Source organism: Epinephelus lanceolatus, chromosome 20 (assembly GCF_041903045.1).
Source record: "Epinephelus lanceolatus isolate andai-2023 chromosome 20, ASM4190304v1, whole genome shotgun sequence".
Taxonomy (NCBI): Eukaryota; Metazoa; Chordata; class Actinopteri; order Perciformes; family Serranidae; genus Epinephelus; species Epinephelus lanceolatus.
In genome coordinates, this window is record NC_135753.1 from 7,532,288 (window position 1) to 7,553,641 (window position 21,354).

At 39.7% G+C, this 21,354-nt stretch overlaps 1 protein-coding gene across 5 annotated transcripts in view; it reads right to left on the bottom strand.

Annotated features, from left to right (window-relative positions):
• Positions 1–21,354, bottom strand: part of pld1b (phospholipase D1b) — a 77,843-nt gene that overhangs the window by 38,865 nt on the left and 17,624 nt on the right. For 2 of the 5 annotated variants that reach the window (XM_033639098.2, XM_078162573.1), the window contains exons 1-4: positions 19,289–19,521; positions 3,674–3,844; positions 3,407–3,570; positions 1,331–1,473 (exon numbers count right to left, since the gene is read on the bottom strand). In XM_033639098.2, the coding sequence (XP_033494989.1) occupies positions 1,331–1,473; positions 3,407–3,570; positions 3,674–3,812 (446 nt within the window). In that variant the 5' untranslated portion in view covers positions 3,813–3,844; positions 19,289–19,521. Of the gene's footprint in view, positions 1–1,330; positions 1,474–3,406; positions 3,571–3,673; positions 3,845–19,288; positions 19,522–21,354 lie in introns of those variants that run through there. The other 3 variants (XM_033639099.2, XM_078162572.1, XM_078162571.1) reach the window with 2 other exon arrangements.

Sequence of the window (21,354 nt, forward strand, 5' to 3'; positions counted from 1 at the left end):
AAGTGTCTAAAGTCGGCGCCGAGATTCAAATGAGTCTCCACCTCTTTTGCTAATCCTTCCCACTCAAGTCCAATTCTATTGGTGGAAAACTTTCCTTTGTGTCCAATTCTGATTGGGCCCGTTTTTTAATGGTGTAATGCAGCCTGGAATTTCCCAAATCTTCTACCCTTAGGTCTGGTTTCGCTTTTACTCTATTTTTAAAAAACGTGAATTTTGGGGACTTTTTATGCAGTCCTCAGTGCTCTCATTCTTATACAAAGCGAACCTTTAGAATACAATATGTGAATGTGTGTGTGTATTACAACATTTGAGCATGTGTTTCATCATTAAACAAGATATAGTGTGTTCTTTCAGTAGGTGCATACAACATGATTACATAGTCTGGTGCTATGAATACTTTGACATATACAGCAATGTTTTATCACATTTAGATGCAGATCAAGGATTCTTATAATGCCTTGTACATGAAACATGATTATATGATCTTTTTGTCTCTTAATCAACTTATATATCTTAACCTTGTTACTTGATTTGCTGGACACGAACTTTTACACTACAAGACAACAAGAAAGAGCCGTATGCTGAAGACAAAATGTGAACTGCAGGTCTGAGGTGTAAGGGTATATTTCAGTAACAAATTGTAATCAAACTTTTAAATTGGTCATATATATTTATTAACACATTAATTTATATTTTGCACTTAATTTCTTAAACTGTTACAGTGATAAAGTGGATAAAGTAGACATAAGGCTACCTAATATGTCTTTCAGTTCAATAATGAAAATAGAATTACCGCCTTGCGGTTGTATGCCTCAAAAAAACAGGTCAAGCTGCACTTAAAGTTTACATTTAGGTCTGTGAAAACGTGGCTGCTTCACACACATCTTCCCCTCAGCAGCACAGAAGATCTATACAATCAACACAGTTACAATATGGACACCCAAGATGAGTGTCACCAATTCAGTATCTGACCAAATGTCTCACCTCCTGTTCTTGAGATATGACACTCAGTAATGGCCAGAAAAGTGTTTTTGTAAAAAAAAAATATGATGTCGCAGTGAAGTTGACCTTTGACCTTTTCAGTATAAATGTTATCACTTCATCATTTAATGATCTAGTCTTAAAAACTTTGAATCTGGATAAGAGTGCTCCAATCCAATGCTGCTTCAAATAGTAAGATGGATGAGCTGATCCTGGAGAACAAAACATAGGATTTCCAAATCTGGATCATTCTGACCCAGATTACATTTTTAAACCACTGGGCCCTGAGGCTTTATCTAAACCCAAACCTGAGATAATCCAGAACAAGAGAAGACCTTGGAGTGTTTACCTGCGTGTCGGCAGGGGCAGCCTCAGGAGGGCCTTGTATGTCCTCAGCTCTTTGTGGAGATCCATGAAGTGTTTCTCTTTCCTCTTCACCAGCCATGTAAACTCCCCATGTTTCAGCTCGATCTTAAACACCGCCGGCATTGACTGAGAAGCACACAGCACAGATACACACAGTTAGATACTGCCTTTTAATGCTTTACATTAAAAAAATCTCATCTGGCATTTCTTTGTTAAATTACTTGCAAAGATCATCATTTGTAGCGTGGCTGTCCTGTGGGAACCATGAATCTCCAAAGAGTCTGTAAAACAGCTTGTTTTAAGCTTTGTGATGATGCATTTTCCATCTGATACAAGGGTTTTTAAAGACTTTATATAGCTTAAGAAGGAGGAAAATTTTCTCAACACATAAAGAAACACTTCATCCTTCAGTTTAAGACAAGTATTTAATATCAACATATCTGGAAATACATGGTTTTCACTGGACAGGAGGGAGACAAAAAAATGTCTGAAAAGTGACTAAAGCTGTCAGACAAATGTAGTGCTAGAAAAACCACAATAATAACCTCTGAGATGTAGAGGAGTGGAAGTATAAAGCTGCATAAAATGGAAATACTTAAGTAAAGTACAAGTACCCTGAATTTGTTCTCAAATACAATACTTGAGAAAATGATGAACTGACTTACATTCAACCACTGCCTGCTTGTGTCCACTATTTCTTGTCTTAAAGGGATAGTTTGGGTTTCTTGAAGTAGGGTTGTATAAGGTAATTGTCCTTAGTCAGTGTATTACATACAGTTGATGTCAGTAAGTACACCCCCAGTTAGGAGAAGCAGGCTGCAGTCTGCAATGGAAGTTAGGCAACGTACTGTTGTGGAGGGGGCAGAAGCAAAATGTACTTTAGCCACCTAAAAATATATATATATATGTTTGTTTTTTAAATCAGTATCAGTTTAAGTGTTTGCTATCTTTAGAATGCACTGCTTTACCTTGCTGTCTGACAGCAATTTCCGACAGGAAACTACAGCTGATATATTGCTCTGATCATAGTGAAAAACTGCCATATTAGCTCGCTGAACACAGGAGCTGCTGGTCTACTGCTTCTTCAATCAGTTAGTTGGTTTGTGTAGCTATGTGACTTTGGTGGATCCAAAGTAACCCTTTTAAACACCAAAGTCACACAATAACACAAACAAAAATAACTGATAATGGCGGCCATAGAACAGCAGCTCCTGTGTTCAATCACAGTTTTCCTCAGTGGAGTCTGGCTTTGAGGAGAGTCATGTAAAAGCTTCCTTTTCCCGTTAGAAATCACTGTCTGACATTAAGGTAAAGCAGTGAAAATATTCTAAATATAGCATACTCTTAAACTGCTAATGATTTTTTTAGGTGGGATTTATTTTAGGTGGTTAAAATATGTTTTGTTGCTGACCCCTCAACAGCAGTACATTGCGTAGTTTACATGTCCGACTCCAGTCTGCTTCTCTAAATTGAGGGTGGGCTGACTGACATCTACTATTTGTAATACACTGTCTACGGATAGGTACCCCATACAACCCCACTTCAAAAAATCTCTGAACTAACTCTTTAATGTCTCTTTATGTCTTATGTACAGCACTTTCAACACTTTTCACCATTCTGTTGTGAGGTGATATATAAATACATTTGCCTTGTCTATTTTCAACATGTTAGTGCTGTCATCATGAGCTTGTTAGCATGCTGGCTTTAGACTTAATAGAGCCTAACAAAGCCGCAAGCATATCAATTCTTTCTTGTTTATATTTAGATGTTAAAATGTGCAAATAAATCAAGTTTGGACTACACGGACCCCCTCCAAAAAACGGAAGGAGAAATCTGGTTACAGTTCCCATTATTCAGCATAGCCTCTTGCAGATAAAATATGACCTGAGCAACAAAACGTCTGACAGTCTTAATGGCAGCCAGAACAGTAATTTAACATCTGTGAGAATTTAATTTAATTTGATTCCAGAGCACACCTACAAGAAGCTGAGATGTTATCTGAGACAAATAATGACTGTACAGAGTGAAATGTTTTGGAAACATGTCTGTCCTTGTGTACCTTGTTGACGCTCCTCTGTGTGGTTTGGTTAAAGCGGTCCTGAGCCGAGGTGAAACGCTCTACCTCCAGGATCTTGGCGGTGATCGGAGAGGTCAGGAAGACTTTGGCCTCGGACTCCTTGAAACCAACCGTGTGGTAGATCGCAGTGAAGGGCAAACGCTCGCCTACAAAAAAACAAAACAAAACACCAACAGATAAACAAATCAGATGTCAGACACAGATATATGCCATGTAAGCAGATGAATACCACACTGACAGAATGCACACCTGAGTCATGGGCGTCGGTTGTGTCGTACTCTCCATCTTCCAGGTCAAGCTCGCGGGTGTCCAGCTTCTCCATTATGCCACTCATATCATTGGCAACCAGCTGCAGGGTGCTGGAAGTCGGCTCGGATGACTGCAACATGGCTAGCACTCAGTCTGGAGCCCGGGGCTCACCTGGAGAGACAGGTAAGGAGGAGTTAAACCAAAACGTAAGGGTCAAATCACAACTTTCCATTTTTACTGTACTTATTGGCACAGGACAACCCAGACAAAGGCTTTACCAGCCAAGATGGGATATTAAGTCCCTACTAATCAGGCACATAACCCATTTGACTATGAAAGAGCAGCAGTTTTCCAGTTTTAATAACCGTAACTGAGGTCTGGAGATAAGGTAAGACCACGAGAATAGTGTCCAGTAGAGCTGCAACATAAGTGACCAGAGAAACTCCAATTAAACAATTACAAAATATGAGACAAGTTAAAACCACCAACAAAAGTTCAATTGCATTCTAACAAATTCCTGGTTTGAAAACCGGTAAGAAAACAATGTATGAAAGAGAAGTATCAGGCCCACAGGTTCAACCTGGAGCAGCATTTCACCACAGAGTGAATGTGTAACTGTTAACTGCTTTTGCACTGGGAAGCAGGTTTCATTTATTCATTAACTACGAGATGACCAACAAATCAAAGACCCTGGAAACTTGTTTTGGGGTGTAAAATGAAAACACAATTGTGTCTTTCACGTGAGACATATTTGTATTTTTGAACGTGCAGGCTTCTATTGTCACACAGAATTTGGTGGGAATTTTCTGAACTTCAACTTTGATTGGAATATTGCTTTAATTAATATTTAACATTGTACGAGAACAGATTTGACACTTTATTTTCAGGTACTTTAAAGGGATAATTCAGATTTTTGGAAGTGGGGTTGTATGAGGTACTTATTCATATTCTGTGTACTTCATACAGTGGTTGTCAGTCAGTACTCCCTCAGTGTGGAGAAGCAGGCTGTAGTACTGATATGGAAGCTAAGCGATGTACTGCTGTGGAGGGGGCAGCAGCAAAAGGTATTTTAGCTAGTGATGATCTGAATATCTCATGTCCCTGATGTTAAAACTTAGATGAGTTGACTTGTCTAAAAGCAAGAACACAGAAAACATTCAATTTTGAGCACAATTGAATCTATAAAACAGAAACCTATTTGGAATAGAAGTTCATTGCTCTTTTGTCATAGTATACTTGGACAAAACCCAGTGTCATGACCCCGGACAAATCCCTTTACCAAGCAGTTTTGCTTGCGAGCAAAAGAGCCATCACATTGAATGGCTGCAGGCAAGCCTCCCCTCAAAGAAAAACTGGATTGCAATTACTGACAAAATTCACTATACGGAGAAAATCACTGTTTCTTTAAGACTATGTGTTGATCAGTGTATAAAACACTGGGAAAAAAATTACTACATACACTAAGGGATGTAACCTACTGTCTGTATAATTTAAAAATCCTGCTTTGTACTGTCTGCGGCTCTTACCAACCCCTGTCCTCCCACCACCACCTTTTCACTTTACCCTGAAAACACCAATAAAAACAAAATTCTTAAAAAAAAAAAAAAAGAAGTTATCTATAGAGTTAAAGGTTGTCCCCTAAAACATTGCACATATTGCATGAGCCATTTAAAATCATTTATCACATTTTTCAATGACCAGATCCCCACAAATGTGTGGCACTTTGAACCATGTGTTATGACAATTACACATTATCCTACATAACATGGCTACAACCTACTAACTAAGAGTTAACTAAAACATTTTTGGGGAAGTTATTAGGGAAAAGAAATCTTTAGTAGCCATGCCTGAGTGTTGAGTTTGAATGGCATTTTCATTGGGTGAATGCAATTGCACAAAACAGTAATAATTTTATTAATTACTTTAACCAACTGGTATTTCTGTAGCCACCTAAAAGAAATCAATATCGGATCAGATTTATTCTGCAGGATTTTCCTAAAAATAATGCATAGACTCATACAGAAATAATCCCTCTCAATCATCATTTATGACCCAGTAGAAATGTGTATTTATCTCCAGAGACTCTGCCCTATGCCTGTATATTATTATTTTCTGTGTCCAGGATGTCTATGGGCATGTACTCCCAGAGGTTAGGTGACAATGGGGCTTTATAAAAAGGTAGTGAACAGGTGCCAGACTGTGAGCAGCAGGCATCCAGGAGACAGTGCTGAAAAATATGAAAATACAGCAGGGAGAAATGCCAAATGAGAGTAATTCTGGAGTTGGTTTGCACCAAGTGTACACTATATTGATCTTATTTCCGTCACTCAAATTTTCTGTCAGACAGCTCACTTTGATGGGGAAGCCGTTAACAGCCTTTAGTTCCCCATCTATGCTCTTGTCAAAGCCACCAGACTCCATTGACAAAAACACAAATTTTAGCTTGCTGAACACAGGAGTTGCTGGTCTACCACTGCCTCAATCAGTTAATTTTGTGTGACTTTGGTGAATCTCAGCTAACCAATTTAAACTGCCAAAGTCACAAAACAGCACAAACAAACTAACTGAACGAGGCAGCGGTAGACCAGAAAAGAAGTTCTGTATTATTGTATTATCACTTATTTTCTACTGGAAGGTTCTCACTACTGCTGTGGTCTCTACAGTAACAGAATAACCTAAAGCACTACCTCTGCACTGGAACCATCACAACTGCAAAACCAAGTGTCTCATCCATCATCAAATACTCTCTTTATGCCTCTCTGATGGATTCCTTCAGTCATTTTAACGTCTTTTTATGTCCTTTGGCTCTCCATCTTTCTTTTCTTGCTCTCTACATCAAGCTGTCTCTTCACCGGTTTTACCTTCACACCCTGCAGCTACTTCCATCCATCTCTTCCTCTCTTTCCCCGAGCACTGACATCAGACGAGACTCCGATCCAAACAACAGGATTAGCAGAGGAGCACAGGAAGCAGAGGACCTCTTTAACCACATTCCTCAATGTAAGTCAGTGTGTGTGTGTGTGTGTGTGTGTGTGTGTGTGTGTGTGTGTAAAAGCAGGTCAAACGGTGTTCGGGTGTGCACTCATGAATGAGGAGGATTAACTGGAGAGATTTTCACATAAACTGACACAGAAACATGAATGTGAGCAACAATGCATGCTGTGTGTGGGTAAAACAGGGAGAGATAATGATGACAACTGGATGTCTGCATCCAAACTAACAAGTTAAAAATCCATCTGTCATTAATGATGGGGTATCATCCGTGTGCCAATCAGAAACAAGCAGGTAAAGGCAGTTGCAGAATGTAAAAAACAAAAAAAAGCTAAGTACAGGTACCTAAAATATGTATTTGAGTATTTTTTTCTCATGCCATTTTCTACTTCTACTCCACTACATTTAAGAGATAAATGTAAAATTGTAATTTTACTTCATGACATTTATCTGTCAGTTTTAGTGACTGTACACATAGAGGTCCAGTGTGTAAGATTTAGGGAGATTTAATGGTGTCTACTAGTGAGGACTGCAAATTGTAACCAGCTGGAACCTCTCCTGGTTAGAATTCCTTCAGTGTTCATTGTTCAGGGGGTTTTTACCAGGAGTTGAATTATCCACAGATGTCTCTTCCTCTTTAAAACAATGGACCAGGTGATTAAAACCGGTAAAAACACTGAATAAAGCTGTTTTACATTACAAATCAGTGTTTCTCCGATGCTGTTTGGCATGTCGCAAACAGGCTGCTCAACCAGCGCCTGCTATGTGCTCACCTTATTTCTAATCCAGACATTCAGGAGGTTTTTATTGGGAGCTGAATAATTCACAGAGGTCTCTTCCTCTCCAAAACAAATTGACCCACTGATTTCAGCCAGTAAAACCACTGAATAAAGCAGTTTCACATTACAAATCACTGTTTCTCCAATGCTGTTTGTCATGTTGTGTTGTTAGCCCAGTACCTGCTAATGTGTGGTCATCCATTTTCCTGTTAAAGATACTCAGGACTCCTGAATATCTTTCTTTCTTTCAGAGGTGCCTATAGCTTCAAAACAAACAAACAAACGGACCAGTTGTTTAAAACCAATTAATAACACTGAATAAAGCAGTTTCACATTGAAAAATCTGGGTTTCCAATGCTGTTTGCCACAGAGGAGCTGCTAACTACAGTGGCCGATGTGGGGGAAATTTCTGTAATAAGGAGCTACAGTAGAAACACAGTGGTGCAACATGGCGATCTCCGAAGACAAGGACCTGCTCCCTATGTAGCTATAAACAGCTCATTCTAAGGTAACGAGAACACAATTCTGATTTTCAGGTGATTATACACTAAAAAAAAACAGAATTTTATATTCAGTTTCTGCCAATATATCTCCCTAAATCCTACACACTGAGGTTTGGACTGTTGGTTGGACAAAACTAACATTGTGAAGGTGTCCCTTTGGGCTCTGGGTCATTGTGACGAATATTTCTCACTATTTTCACTATTCATACAAACCAAACAATCTATTAATGGAGAAAATAACCACAATTGGCCATCATTGTTGAATAAAAGCAGAAACAAGCTGTTAGATGAGCAGCACTTTGCGTAAATCTCTCCTGTATGAGGTATTTCCTGCCTCACAACCTCTTATAAAGTTTCTAAAGTGTTCCTCTAAAAACCAACTATTTATGTTTAGGTTCTGCAGAGAGTCACACTGTGGTTTGACTGTGGTTTGTCTGCTCTCACTTCCTCCTCCAGGCAACACCACCACCAACCACAGTGGGCAGAGTTTTTCTCCCATATCTAGGAAATCAACAGGTCTGAAACCCACAGGTGAACAATGAGCAGCCACAACTCCACAAGTATATAAAACTGTACTTTAAAGGGCAGTTCATTTACACAAAAGAGCTGCTTCTTGACCAGCAAACATTGGTGGTTTCCTCTTGCTTCTTGCTTGCTTTGTGCCAAACAAAGCGAAACACTCCCAGCTCAATACCAGAAATGCATCATTATTCTCCTCTGACACTGGATTAATAGTGTCACAGAGTTTCTTTAACATTACCCTCGATCAGCCATAACTTACCATTTAATTCATCCACAAATTAACAGCAAAGTGTGTAATGAGTGAGGAGAGACCTACTCATTGGAAGGTTGCCTGTAATTTTTTGACTGAGAGGGATTTCCCTTCTCAGATTATATTATTTGAATAACTTCTAGGGGTCATAAGTGCTCAAAATACTGTAGTTCACAAAAAAGCAAAGATTATAGTAAAGTTAGATAAAAAAAAAATTGTATGTCAGAATTAAGTTGTTGGTTTTTTTGTTTTTCCTGAAGGGACAGTCAAAAGTACATATTTTTCATCTTACCTGTAGTGCTGTTTATCAGTCTAGATTGTTTTGGTGTGAGTTGCTGTTGGAGATAACCTAGCACCTAGGAGCTAGCTAATGTTTCAGTTCCATTGTATTGGAGAGAAGGCAGACATCTCTACGGCCGATATCTCCAACACTTGGCAACGCACACCAAATTTACTGTGTGTATATATACATACACACACATATACACACATATATATATATATATATATATATATATATATATATATATATATATATATATATGTATATATATATACATACATATATATATATACATACACATATATATATATATATATACACACACAGTAAATTATATTGGCCTCACCCTTCAGTGCACTGTTACCTCACATTCAGGCATCTTTCCCAGTGTAAACTCAAATTAAATGCAAATGCAGCAGCCTTTACTGTTTGGTTGCACAGTCCAAACACATACAGATTGTACAGTACACTGTCTGTAGTATGCAAAGCATCCAAAGCATTACGATCCTATGTGTCACAGTTGTGTTGAAACTGTGTGAAAGAGAATTATGTGTGAAAGTGCAGCCGAGGTGTGTCTGCTGACATTTAACAATAGCTCCTGGTGGAACCGGTGATGCATGGAATTAAGAAATAACAGAAATCCAGCAGAGATTAAAGGACAGGAGGGACAGGAATACAGCCAAAATGAAAAAACCTGGGCGGCACTGAGCAGAAAACTGAGATTATAAAGATTCCAATAAAGCAGCAGGAGGTGGGACAATGTGAAAGACAGCAGGTTAGCTGCTCACTGCTCATATTCTTGGCTTATGTGTCTTTGCAGAAAGTAAAGTGGCTTCAGTTTCACTCATCGCAACATGCTCATACACTCTTGTCTGTGTCTACAAGGGAACAATGTTATCAGCAAAAATAAATCACATAAAAATATAAACTTGACCCTTTTCTCCACATTCCAACTAGATCCCAAAACAGAAAGAGCTACAGAACTGAAACTTGTAAGCTGTTTCACCACTGTTCAAGTGCTTTTTAATGACTTTCAAGATACTGTAGAATTAAAAGACTCAACACTGCCATGTTTTGGGCCAGAAGGATCCCGTATAGGCCCCACTGCTGACTTGGTCTCTGCATGAGCATCTGTATTAGGGATTGTAAAATACTGGGACGATACCAACGCTTAAAATAACAATTTGGCGCACAGCTGATACTGTTGTTTTTTGTTTGTTGGTTTTGTTTCTGTTGTTATTTAGTCCCCCTTTTGTGCCAGAGAAACAAAGAAATCTTCACAGTTAAAGCATGTTTTAATTACATAAATTCAATCCTACACATTTATGAAACCTTTGAAATACCCTCCTTTTACATGAAAAACTTTTTTTAAATAACTCTTAGTCTCAAAAGCCTTTAGACTATATATGTAATATAGCATGATTCCCTCTCTAATATATTGCTGTGAAGACATCAACAAATTTCTCCCTCAGACAGCTGTATTTATGCAAGTTTCTCACCAAAAACTGCATTTTACAACTACACATTTGAACACATCCTGAGGATGTCATAATTTACCTTTGCCCAATACACATACAGCATAGAGCTATAATGCATTATGATGTAAGTCAATGCAACCTTCATCAACTGTTAGTACAGACCACCGGCTGCAAACAACTAACAGCTAAGGTTAACTAGCTCTCCTGCTGATGTCAACACAGATTTGTTGTTCACAGCGTAGCATTATGAGGGAAACAACTGGGTGCGTCCCCCGACACATCGATATTGAGGTTACTGTGTATTTTTGTCCCAACGGCATCACAAGTTAAGATCTCTGTTCATCCCAAACACGTTTTTCTATTTCCTCCGAGACAAGGCTTTTCAGCCTGTGCCAAATTGATATGATGCAACAGAAAAACATAGGCCACTGCCATTGGTGAATATCATCTTATTTGCAGATAGGCCAGTGACAATCAGCAAAGTGAATATTGGCCGATACTAATGTGTGGCCAATAAATCCATACACCCCTAATGTGTATAGTATGGTGATTAAAGCAGCTGCGCGGAACTTTTTACCATTTATAAAACTGTCCCTAGTTCGTATCACCCCCCCTTGAAGATCCGCTTATTTATTTGAACTCAACAGCGACAAAAAAGCCTTTCTCTATATGGCTATTTAACGTAGCCTCACTCGGGTCGGACACACAGCGGAAGTCAGCAAACCAGAATACGGTACCCGAGGCGGAAGTGATTCTGTTCGCCTGCAGCAATTACACCACAGAAGAAGGAGCCATGTTTACAGTGTTCTTCGAGTAAGCAGTACACAAGGGGCATTGCTGAACACATAACACCTAACAGTTTTACCAGAGATGTATCTATGAGTACTTGGTTGTACTTTTGATGTCATGGCGGATAAAGAAGGAGCATCATCTAAAATTATCTGTGACTGTGACCATGAACACAAATATACAGCAGGCAGTTGTCCTCAGTTTATAAGAAATTCAGAGCTACACCAGAACATTTATGAACAGGTCTTACTTTACTACTAATTTGTGTGTAACGTTAGCATGTTAGCATGTTTCCACTAATTACTTGGACTGACCTAACGTTAGTAGCGTTAGCTTTGCAAGTGAAGGCTGCAGGTAACAGCTTTGCTGTTTCAGGATTATGTAATGTCTTCACTGTGTATCTTCACATAAAAGAATACTCCGACGATTTGGGAATTATGCCCTTTCTCTATCATTTTCATATTGAGACAACATGATCGATAACTTTTTTGTGTCTGTACGTCCAGTGGCTGGGTCTCAGCGGTTAGTATTGCGCTTATAGGGGGTCAGTACGTCCTGCGCTGTGATCCGCGGAGGGATACACCGGTGAGCAGGCACAGATGTAGCTTGTAAACAAAACTCAGCTGTTTATTTAGCCTAGCTATATCTCCGGACTATAGTAGCTGCAATGGATGACTTTGAACGCGATTTTGAAGAGTTTCTTGTAGCGGACACAGACCCAGAGCCATACCTGTTTGAGCCGGAGTACACAGATGAGGAACTCCATGTGTTGTATGCTGAGCAGGTGAGAAGAGAGGCTGAATCCTCCGCTCCCATTTTGCTGCACAGAATGGCATTCGGTGCTACCATCGTTGGGGAGATACATCATCAGGAGGAAAACCGCCGCAGAGTGCATCACAAGGAGTGAAAACTTTGCAGCCATCACTAATCCTGGCGTGATTGAAACTTTTTTTCATGTTCCTAAGATGAACTGGAAAAAACGCCCCAGGCCTGCAGGAGCTGATGGACAGCTTTCAGTCGGGTGAGTAATATCATCCGTGTCGTCTCTTTGTTTGCTTTTACCGAGTGACCTAGCGTACCTGTCCCAGAGCCAGCTGCAGCTGTTGCTCACCGGTGTATCCCTCCACGCAAGATGTACTGACCCCCTACAAGCGCCATGCTAACCGCTGTCTCAATATGAAAATGATAGAAAGGGCATAACTCCCAAATCGTCGGAGTATTCTTTTCACATAATAATGCGGACTCAGCAGATGACTTGTTAACTGTTTATTCCTCCTTACACCGAACGTACACGGCTGTTTCTCATTGTTTCCAGTAGCACAACGGTTACTACATTACCCAGAATAACTTGAGGCTCACACTACTACGGTAGCTTTAGTAGCTCAAAATACACAACAGATTAGATCAGAACAGAAACACGACAGGAGAATTTACAGAGTAATTTTGCTGTTTCCACTAATTACTTGGACTGACCTGACATTAGTTAATCCTCTCGCTCTCCAAAACAAATGCATGCGGTAATTGCCAGTTGCAGTCGAGATTTTACGACATCAGGCTGTGGGTGTCATACCGCTTTGACCAAAGGGGCGCTATAATCAACGAAAACGAAAAGTTCCGCACAGCTGCTTTAAAAAAAAAACAAAAACAATACTCAATATAATAAATATTCACATAAAGTATGCCAAAATGTACTGAGATAATTTTTCTTGTTTTATATGAGGTGTGTTCATCTTTTGCCCTCACTAGGTACAGTAGAGTGCAGCTGACAACTTACAGGACACACTGTCCAGTCAAGTCAACTTCTAGGCCTCAACAGCTGTATTTTAATGTCAGGTAAAAAAGTTTAAGTCTGCTGGAACACTGAAATAACCTAATTTTCAAAAAAAAAACAAAAAAACAACAACACATCAAATATTTAGCATTTGACTCTGGGAAACATTTCAATGTTTATATTTAACTTATTTAGTACAAAAATGAGAGTGAGATATGGTGTAGGTCAGAATATTTAAACTACAAGAATTATATGGAGAGATAATAAACAATAATACTGAAGTATTGCTCAACTTTATTTGTATTTTTCCATAGCAAAAAAACCCAAAACAAAACATAATTTAGCTTTTTCGTTTGCACACGCTGCCTTCAGGATTTCTCCTTTGATCATTAAAACTGACATAACAATGTTCTTTAGGGTGTTGACATGAAATTAAAGCTTCCCTGTGGCATTGTCTTCTATTTATTTTAGTGTTTCTCATCAAAAAGTGAAGTGTTTATCCTTGAGGGCTGACAAACATGTTGACTGAACTTCCTTCAACATGAAACACTTGAAATCTGTCTTGTTTACGTGCATGTTTGCTTGAAGGTGGCCTTCTTTTGCACTGCCTCTTGCTGGAGATAAAGTGAAACCATTTGCAGAAATGTGCATTTACTAACGAACTTGTGTGTGCACACAACAAAGCAAGGACCAACTTATGAAAACTTTTCTCCACATTTTCACATTTTACATATATTTTCAACCACTTGGTGGGGACAGAAAACATGTAAGTAAATCTATTAACACCCCCAGCAGACACAAAGTAACATCATCTCGCGTTTGTGTCTACCTGATGAATGTAAGTCCAATGGTGATGCATAGGTCAGGTTTTTTATCACCCACACAATCTGTTATGAGGGCCAATCTGCACCCACCCAAACTGCAAACATATGCATTCATCAGCCACCCCAAAACATTCCACAAACCACCACCTTTATGCATTATAGTAGCGCAAATGTCAGGTCTGAGGACTGAGACTAGGACGGAGACAAAAACTGAGCCAGAGTTTTCCTTAGAGAAAATGGTGTCCTGGAAGATTTGAATATTTCAATTGTCATTGAAAAATGAGAGAAATTTTGGTCAAATATTATCTGTGTTTTTTTAATAGACTCCCGTGCAAAATAATGCTTGTTATAACATTTGTTGGAACAACACCAAGAATTTTCTTTAGCTTACTGTGGCCTAACCGGATGCAAGGCGAGTGAGCCTCAGCAACAAAATCAGTTTGAGTGCACTGATTTCTACTAATTTTAATTGCCAGTGCGTGATATACAGCGCTGTCCTGTTGGGCCGAACTTTTGTCAGACACCTCGTTTCCATTTATTCCTGCCGCTCACTTTGAAAGCACCACAATGGACAAAGATCGGCTGATTTATGAAGTCAAAATCAGGAGTTATCTACACAACACGTCCTCATTTCACCACAACAACCTAAGTAAGGTGTCAGTAGGCAGGAATCACCAGGGAGCTGAACCTTTCTGGTTAATGACCATCACTAGAGATGTGACCACAACAGACAGTGTGACCAGAAAGATTTAAATAGGTTGGACTACGACAGATTTTCCCAATCAAAAACATGTAATTAATGGATAACAGAAACCCTGAACTGAACACAGCAGCGCTAATGACAGAGCTGCTCAGGCTGTTCTTATGCACTGATTGTATGTTTTCTGAAAAACGTAATGCACCAAAAATCCTACATATCCCACGTAATCATGAGCCAGTAATACATGTTTAACCCATGTATTTGGGAAGGCTGCAATCATGTGACCCATGTGCCGATGGCAGTAAAGAAGGAAGTAGTCTGGGGAGGGGTTGGACAGGTCACAGAGCACAGGACTTTCCTCCGGGAAACCGATGTTCGGAACCTTGTGAAATTTGAGTAAACTTTGAGTAATTTTAAGGTTTGTTGTCACCATGTTACTTTTCCTAAACCTTACCATAGTAACTTAACTTGCCTAAACCCAACCTCCATACCTTAACAAACCAGTTTTTCATAGATCTTGCACAAATCGTTGTATGAGGATAGGCTGCGTTGTTTCGTGTGTGTTTAAGAGAGAGACAGTGAGAGAAACAGAGAGGGGGAGAGAAGGTGGACTATTGCATGCAATGTTTCTGTTAGTTATTAAAGACTTGCTCAGAAGATTGCTTTGTCACTTATTGACCCACCCACCCAAAACCTGCATTATTTTCTAAGCTTACCCAAAACCGCACTGCCCATGGATCCACCCATGCATCACTAAAATCAAATGTTCCCTTTTAGCTCTGCTTTTGGTCTCCTCCAACTCTTGAGGGAAATATCTATCTCTTTAGCTGCTAAATGCTTCACTAAGTCGTACAAACAAAACCATTCCCTAAAAGAAGCTTTCCAGCTTTCCAGCTTCAGAGTTGGTGAGAATTCTCTGTGGGTTTAGATCTACATTGATCCCTTTGACATTACACAATCATTTGATTTAATGTTAATATGAAAGTATAATTTAATAGAGCTGTCAGGGCAAATCCTTTTTATTTAAAGACATTTTCAGAGGACATGAGCCGAGTTAAATCTACGTGACATAAACAATAACAGGAAATTGAGCTTGACGATTCATTATTGACCTTGAAAATAGCAAAATATATTTTAAGATGATTAATGCAGGAAACGGTTGTGTGTGTGTGCCTGTTTGCCTTATGCCCAGTCCAGTAAGCACTCACATTAATTGAGTACAGTGTGGACCATCAACCCCCCCCCCCCCCCCCACCCCCCCCCCACCACCACTGCATCACTCGCCAGCCAGGTGGCAGGCTGCTGAGTCTTTACACACGCACCACACACACCACACACACACACACACACACACACACACACACACACACACACACACACACACACACACACACACACACCATGTAATCAGACTGATTTACACACACAAAGTCCTCTTTCTTCCCTTTTCTCTCTCAACTTCTGTAACTTCTCATTTCTTCTCTCACACTGATGTATTTTCATTTCAAGTCATTCTCTTTCACTTCTACAAGTCATTAGTAATCATCAACAATCCTGAGATTATCTGAAGTCACTTAACAGGTTAAAATAGCAGATATTTGGTTGTCCCTGCTTCTTAAATCAGATGAGATACCTAGTTTCTAGTCACCCATGCACAGCGACAAATAACAAAAGAGGCATGAGTCAGACGGAACATTGCAGAGAAGATATGAAAGAGATGCTGGCTACTACCCAGACTCCACTTATCCTGTGCATCTCATTACAGGCAATTCATTAAATGAAAAATACCATGACAAAACTGCATAATGGAATACAAAGTGCACTCAGAGTGCAGCTCTCTGCTAGTAGGCTGCCAGAGCTGATCACAGCCATTTTAGACAATTCCTACAGAAAATCGGGCAAACGCTCCTGTTCCAAAACGCTCCTGTATGACGCCATGCAGCGGATGGAGTAAAACAGGTCGCAGCTATGGAAGCCAGTACATGGCGCAGTTGCGCCCACTGGAATTGTTCCCCCCCGGCTCTGTTAAGGTTAAGATAGTCTGAGTGGGTGGAAGTTTGCTGCAAAGATCAGCCTCTCATTGGGCGGAACGAGCCACCTGCTGAAGTCCTGCCCTACCACCTCCAGTTGCAGTTTTCAACACGTCCTTTACTAACTTTTGCGGTGTTTGATCTTGCGAGGATGTAGCCATTTTTCTGACATGGTTTGCGTCCTGTAGGCAATATTTTTGTGGGTGTGTTACACCAAAACCTGTTTCCCCCCGGCAATATTTTTGCAAGCGCACCGTTGCTATGGCACCGCCAAGAACGATTGTGATTGGTTGAAAGAAATACAAGCAGCCGGGGCGTTTTTTTTTTTTCTCCAATCTTAAAGTGAGAGTCGGCCCAGCCAGACCTTTCTTTTCTTGAGAAAGGTCTGGTGAGCGAGACTAAGGTTAAGATGGCAGTGAAGATAACAAAAACGGAGACTAATTCATCTGGTAAGTGAGTAATAACATATCAGGTAGAGAGTTAATCTGCAGATGCTCTAGTTAAAAAAAATACCAACCTTGTGAACCATACTGGCTAGTTAAGATGAGTGAGAAGTCAGCAGTTAACAGGATAAAACAGTTCATAAAACAGGTTTCTCACAAATTATGAATCACAGCAACCTCAAGACACACACAAACGACCAAATACATGAGCCCATACAGGCTTAGGCCTTGCGGAGATAATTAGAGATCCTTATTATTTAAATCTGTTTGTGTTTGTCTCAAACACACCTTGTAACCACTAAATGCTTATATAATTTATCAGGTAATAAATTAAAAGCCAAATCATACATAATGCACCGGGGGGAAAAGACTAGGAGGAATAGGTAATGCATGCCAAACAAAACCTTATGGATAATGTTGGAAAATATAATCCATCTCTCAAAGAGCAGAAAATCCCAATTCTTTCATAAAGCTGGACATACACTGTTTGATTTGAGCCTGTTTCTGACCCAAATTTTGAGCCACACAGCATAATTTGCCATGCAGTGCTCAGGGTGGAGCAAGGACCAGTCATGGCCCTATCAAGTACTCCCAGCTAGATGTCAGACATTCAGATGAATTTCTGACATTTTGGTCAGCCGTCGTCAGGCTCTTGCACAGGTTAGGCAGAGCCACGTCTTGATATCCCCAAAATCAGTGCCTTTTTTTTAATGCGCCTGCACGAAGTGGCAAACAGGATGTCTGAAAGTGTCATGGCGACATGACGTGGTGTCTCTTTGATGTTTCCTACTCCCTCTGTTACGAATGATGTCAACAGGAGAAACATTTTCAGGAAACAGCGTCTGATTTTCAGCTGTTTCAGCGCACAGGTTGGCACAGATGATCAAGGTAGCACATTTCTGCCTTGTTAGTTACAGTGAACTGTATTGGTTACAGACATCTGCCAGCAAACAAACTTCTACCTGCCTAGAGCTTTCAAACAAAACTTTATTAAGTGTTAATTGTCAAAACAATCCGCAGGGGCCGATGGGCTGTTTTATTTTCTGTCTAACACGTACAGTGAGAGCACTCAGGTCGTGGCTCGACAATCAGACTGCGCAGTGCACACAAATTGCTAGCTTTGGCTTTACATTGCAGATGACTAACACGTACAGTAGGAGCTAGAATTCTTCTCTGAATTTCTCCAAGATTTTTGGATGGTATTTACGCTGGAACATGTCCAGTTGTGAAGATTGCAGTTTAGAAGATTTATTGCTAATTTTTTACAGTAGAAAGTCCAACTATACTCCGTTACAGTCAGTCAGATACAGAAGACCTGGAGACCACATTTCTAAAATCATACAGTGTATACCCAGCCTAAGTTTGACCACTGGAAGCAGAAAAGACTTTGTTAATCTATTGTGGAGCATGCTGACATCCTGAACAGCTAACTAAAGGAGAGCTTGATGGATAAAATGGCCAGTATTAGTCTGTATTATCCCTTCAACACAGCTCGCTAGGTGACAACATTCTGCATTAATGCAAATTTTAATGCAAAGTTTACTAAAAGGGTAACAGGACATCCAGTGGCTTGTTGCATTCACCTTGTCAATTTGAACACACACAAAGAATAATAATTATAAAAATTAAAAATAAATAAAGACTTACACATATAAAAAACAATTACAATAAGAATAAATGCGCTTAAACAAATTGAAAAAACAAAACAAAACACATCATTACAATCAAATGTTTAAGGCTGATATTTTCAAAGTGACAGCCCTGATGTTCATCAAAAATGTTTGTCAGTTATATGTTTTTTAAAAAGTCAGCGTTGTTATTGTTTTTTTCCTTTACTCTATATTGTCCTAAAAATGCATGACAGGTTGGACTCTAAAAATAGTAACAATAATAAGAAGGTGTTACCAAAGGTTCTGAGAACTTGTGATGGCATTTATTGTTATTTCTGATATTTTACAGTCTAAAAGACTGATTGAAAAACTTAATACGTTATTTGCTGTATTGATAATTGAATAAAAAATTCTTCCATAACATTTGGCAGCTTACAAAACTTAATAAAGACACACAGAGCCAGCATGGAATCTGGTAACTATCAACAGGCTGGAAAACACTGTATCAAACAATAGCAGGAGGAACATGAATTTCCTTTTCTGGCACACACACTCAAATTCACACACACACACAGACACACAGACACACACACACACACACACACATTTCAGACAGCAGCTACAGTGACAGCATCCACTGACCTGAGCCCACAGAGGCTGAGGGAAGCCCATCACCATCATCATCTTCACTTCCCTTAACTTTCTCTCTGTCAGAGAACAAACTTACTCCAAGAAGCCACTGCTGTCCTCCTCTGCAGTCTCTCTTCAAGTCTCCTCACGCACACACTCTGCAGCACACACACACTCACTCACTCACACACACACACATCCACAGACACACACACACATTCACAGTGCCCCAGCAGACAGTCTGGAGGTTGAAAGCGGAGTGCAGAAGCGAGACAGACAGAGGAGGGGAAGATTCAGCTGGGCGGACACACAGGGGAGGGAGGAATTGTGATTGGCCCCAAGGGCATTCAGGAGCTCAAAGACTACCAATGGGAGGGAAGGAGGGACTTCCTGTTTGAGGCACCTGTCTGTGTTAAAGGGGCAACTAGACTCTGTGGCATTTCAAGAAACTTCTACCAACTTTTCAATTCAGTCTCAATTCTTGATTTATTATCTAGTCAACCATTTTGATAATCATTTAAAGGGGACCTGTTATGCTTTTACAAATGTTATCTCATATACTGTTACAATGTTGAATGTTTATATTAAACATGGCCAAACTTTAAAATGATGAGGTAGATATATGGAAAAGTAATCCTTATTAGCAAAACCTCAGACTTCAGACCGCTCTCTGCTTTCAATGTTTTTTTCTACTTTGACGATCAGCTTGTGACAGATTTCTTTGTATTGTTGTCTGCTCCAGGCATGATACTGCAGGGTTTTTTTTTACGTACACTGCTACATGTAGCTACATTCTACCGTCAGGGAAACATGTAATCTTGGTTGCCGATGTTGTTAATTTGTTCCATATTTCGGATCATATTCCTGCTGGAACATGTCCGCTTGTGTTTAGAAGCTTTTGCTGGTGATTTTTCCCCTGCACAGTGCCGCTACTCTCTGTTACAGTCATTTCCCAGGATGTAATGATGATGCAGAGATGCGAAAGAAGCACTGACCAATTAGAGCAGCCTGGGCTTTGTCAGGAGCAGGACCTAAAGAGACAGGCGCTTCAACGGAGCATCTCAGAGAGGGTGAATACAGGTGCTCCAGCACAGACAGCATAAGAAAACTTAAGTGTAGTAGAAACCCAAAGTACAAGAATGAGCCTGAAAATGTACACAATAGGTCCTCTTTTTGTAATTTTTCACGCAGAAATACCAAATATTCTAGCTTGTAAAATTTGAGGATTTACAGCTTTTCTTTGTCTTATATGACACTACACCTGGATATATTTTGGTTTTCAACTGTTGGTCAAACATTACAAGAGATTTGAATATGTTACTGTGGGCCTGAGGAAAACATACAGGTTTTCCAGGACCAAACAATGAACCTGGGAAATAACTGTCAGGTTAAAATAAATAAATGTAAGTTGCAGCACTGATTTATTTTAACATCTAATAACTAGCTGAAAACCTAACTAAAACTTTAGGCTACATATGATAACACAGCCCAATCACCAAAGTAAATGTTGGCAATGTAGGTTTCTGCAAACCACAGAATATGTTGAAACTTCAATTTTAAGTTTCAACGTTTCAAGTTTCTTCATTTCTTTATGCTGCAGTTAAAGTGTAGTTATGTTCAGGCACAAAACCACTCTGTTACAGTAAAGAAAAGATGTTTGGGCTTAAAAAACCTGATGTTGGTGCCACAAAAATGGCTGATGTCTCACAACTGATTTGGTTTGTTGGTCTCAAACAGTGGTCTGCCACTTTGCATACATCTCGCCTAGATGTCATGCCATCCACCATCCCCTCCACCTCCCAATGACAACATTAGCTCATATGCTATGGAAATATTGATATGTATGCAATGTACAAATGTAACGTATCTGTGGTTTGCAGAAAAGTTCAATGCCAACATTTTCTTTAAGCGACAGGGCTGGATAACATGACTCTAAACTAGGGCTGCCCCCTAAAAGTTGAAAATTCGAATCAGCAGTCAGAGACCCTTACATTGATCGAGATTCCTTCAAGTCAATCAGTCTTTTTTGTTGTTGTTGTTTTTGATTTTTAGCGGGAGTTTTGCCAGCCAGTGTGCAG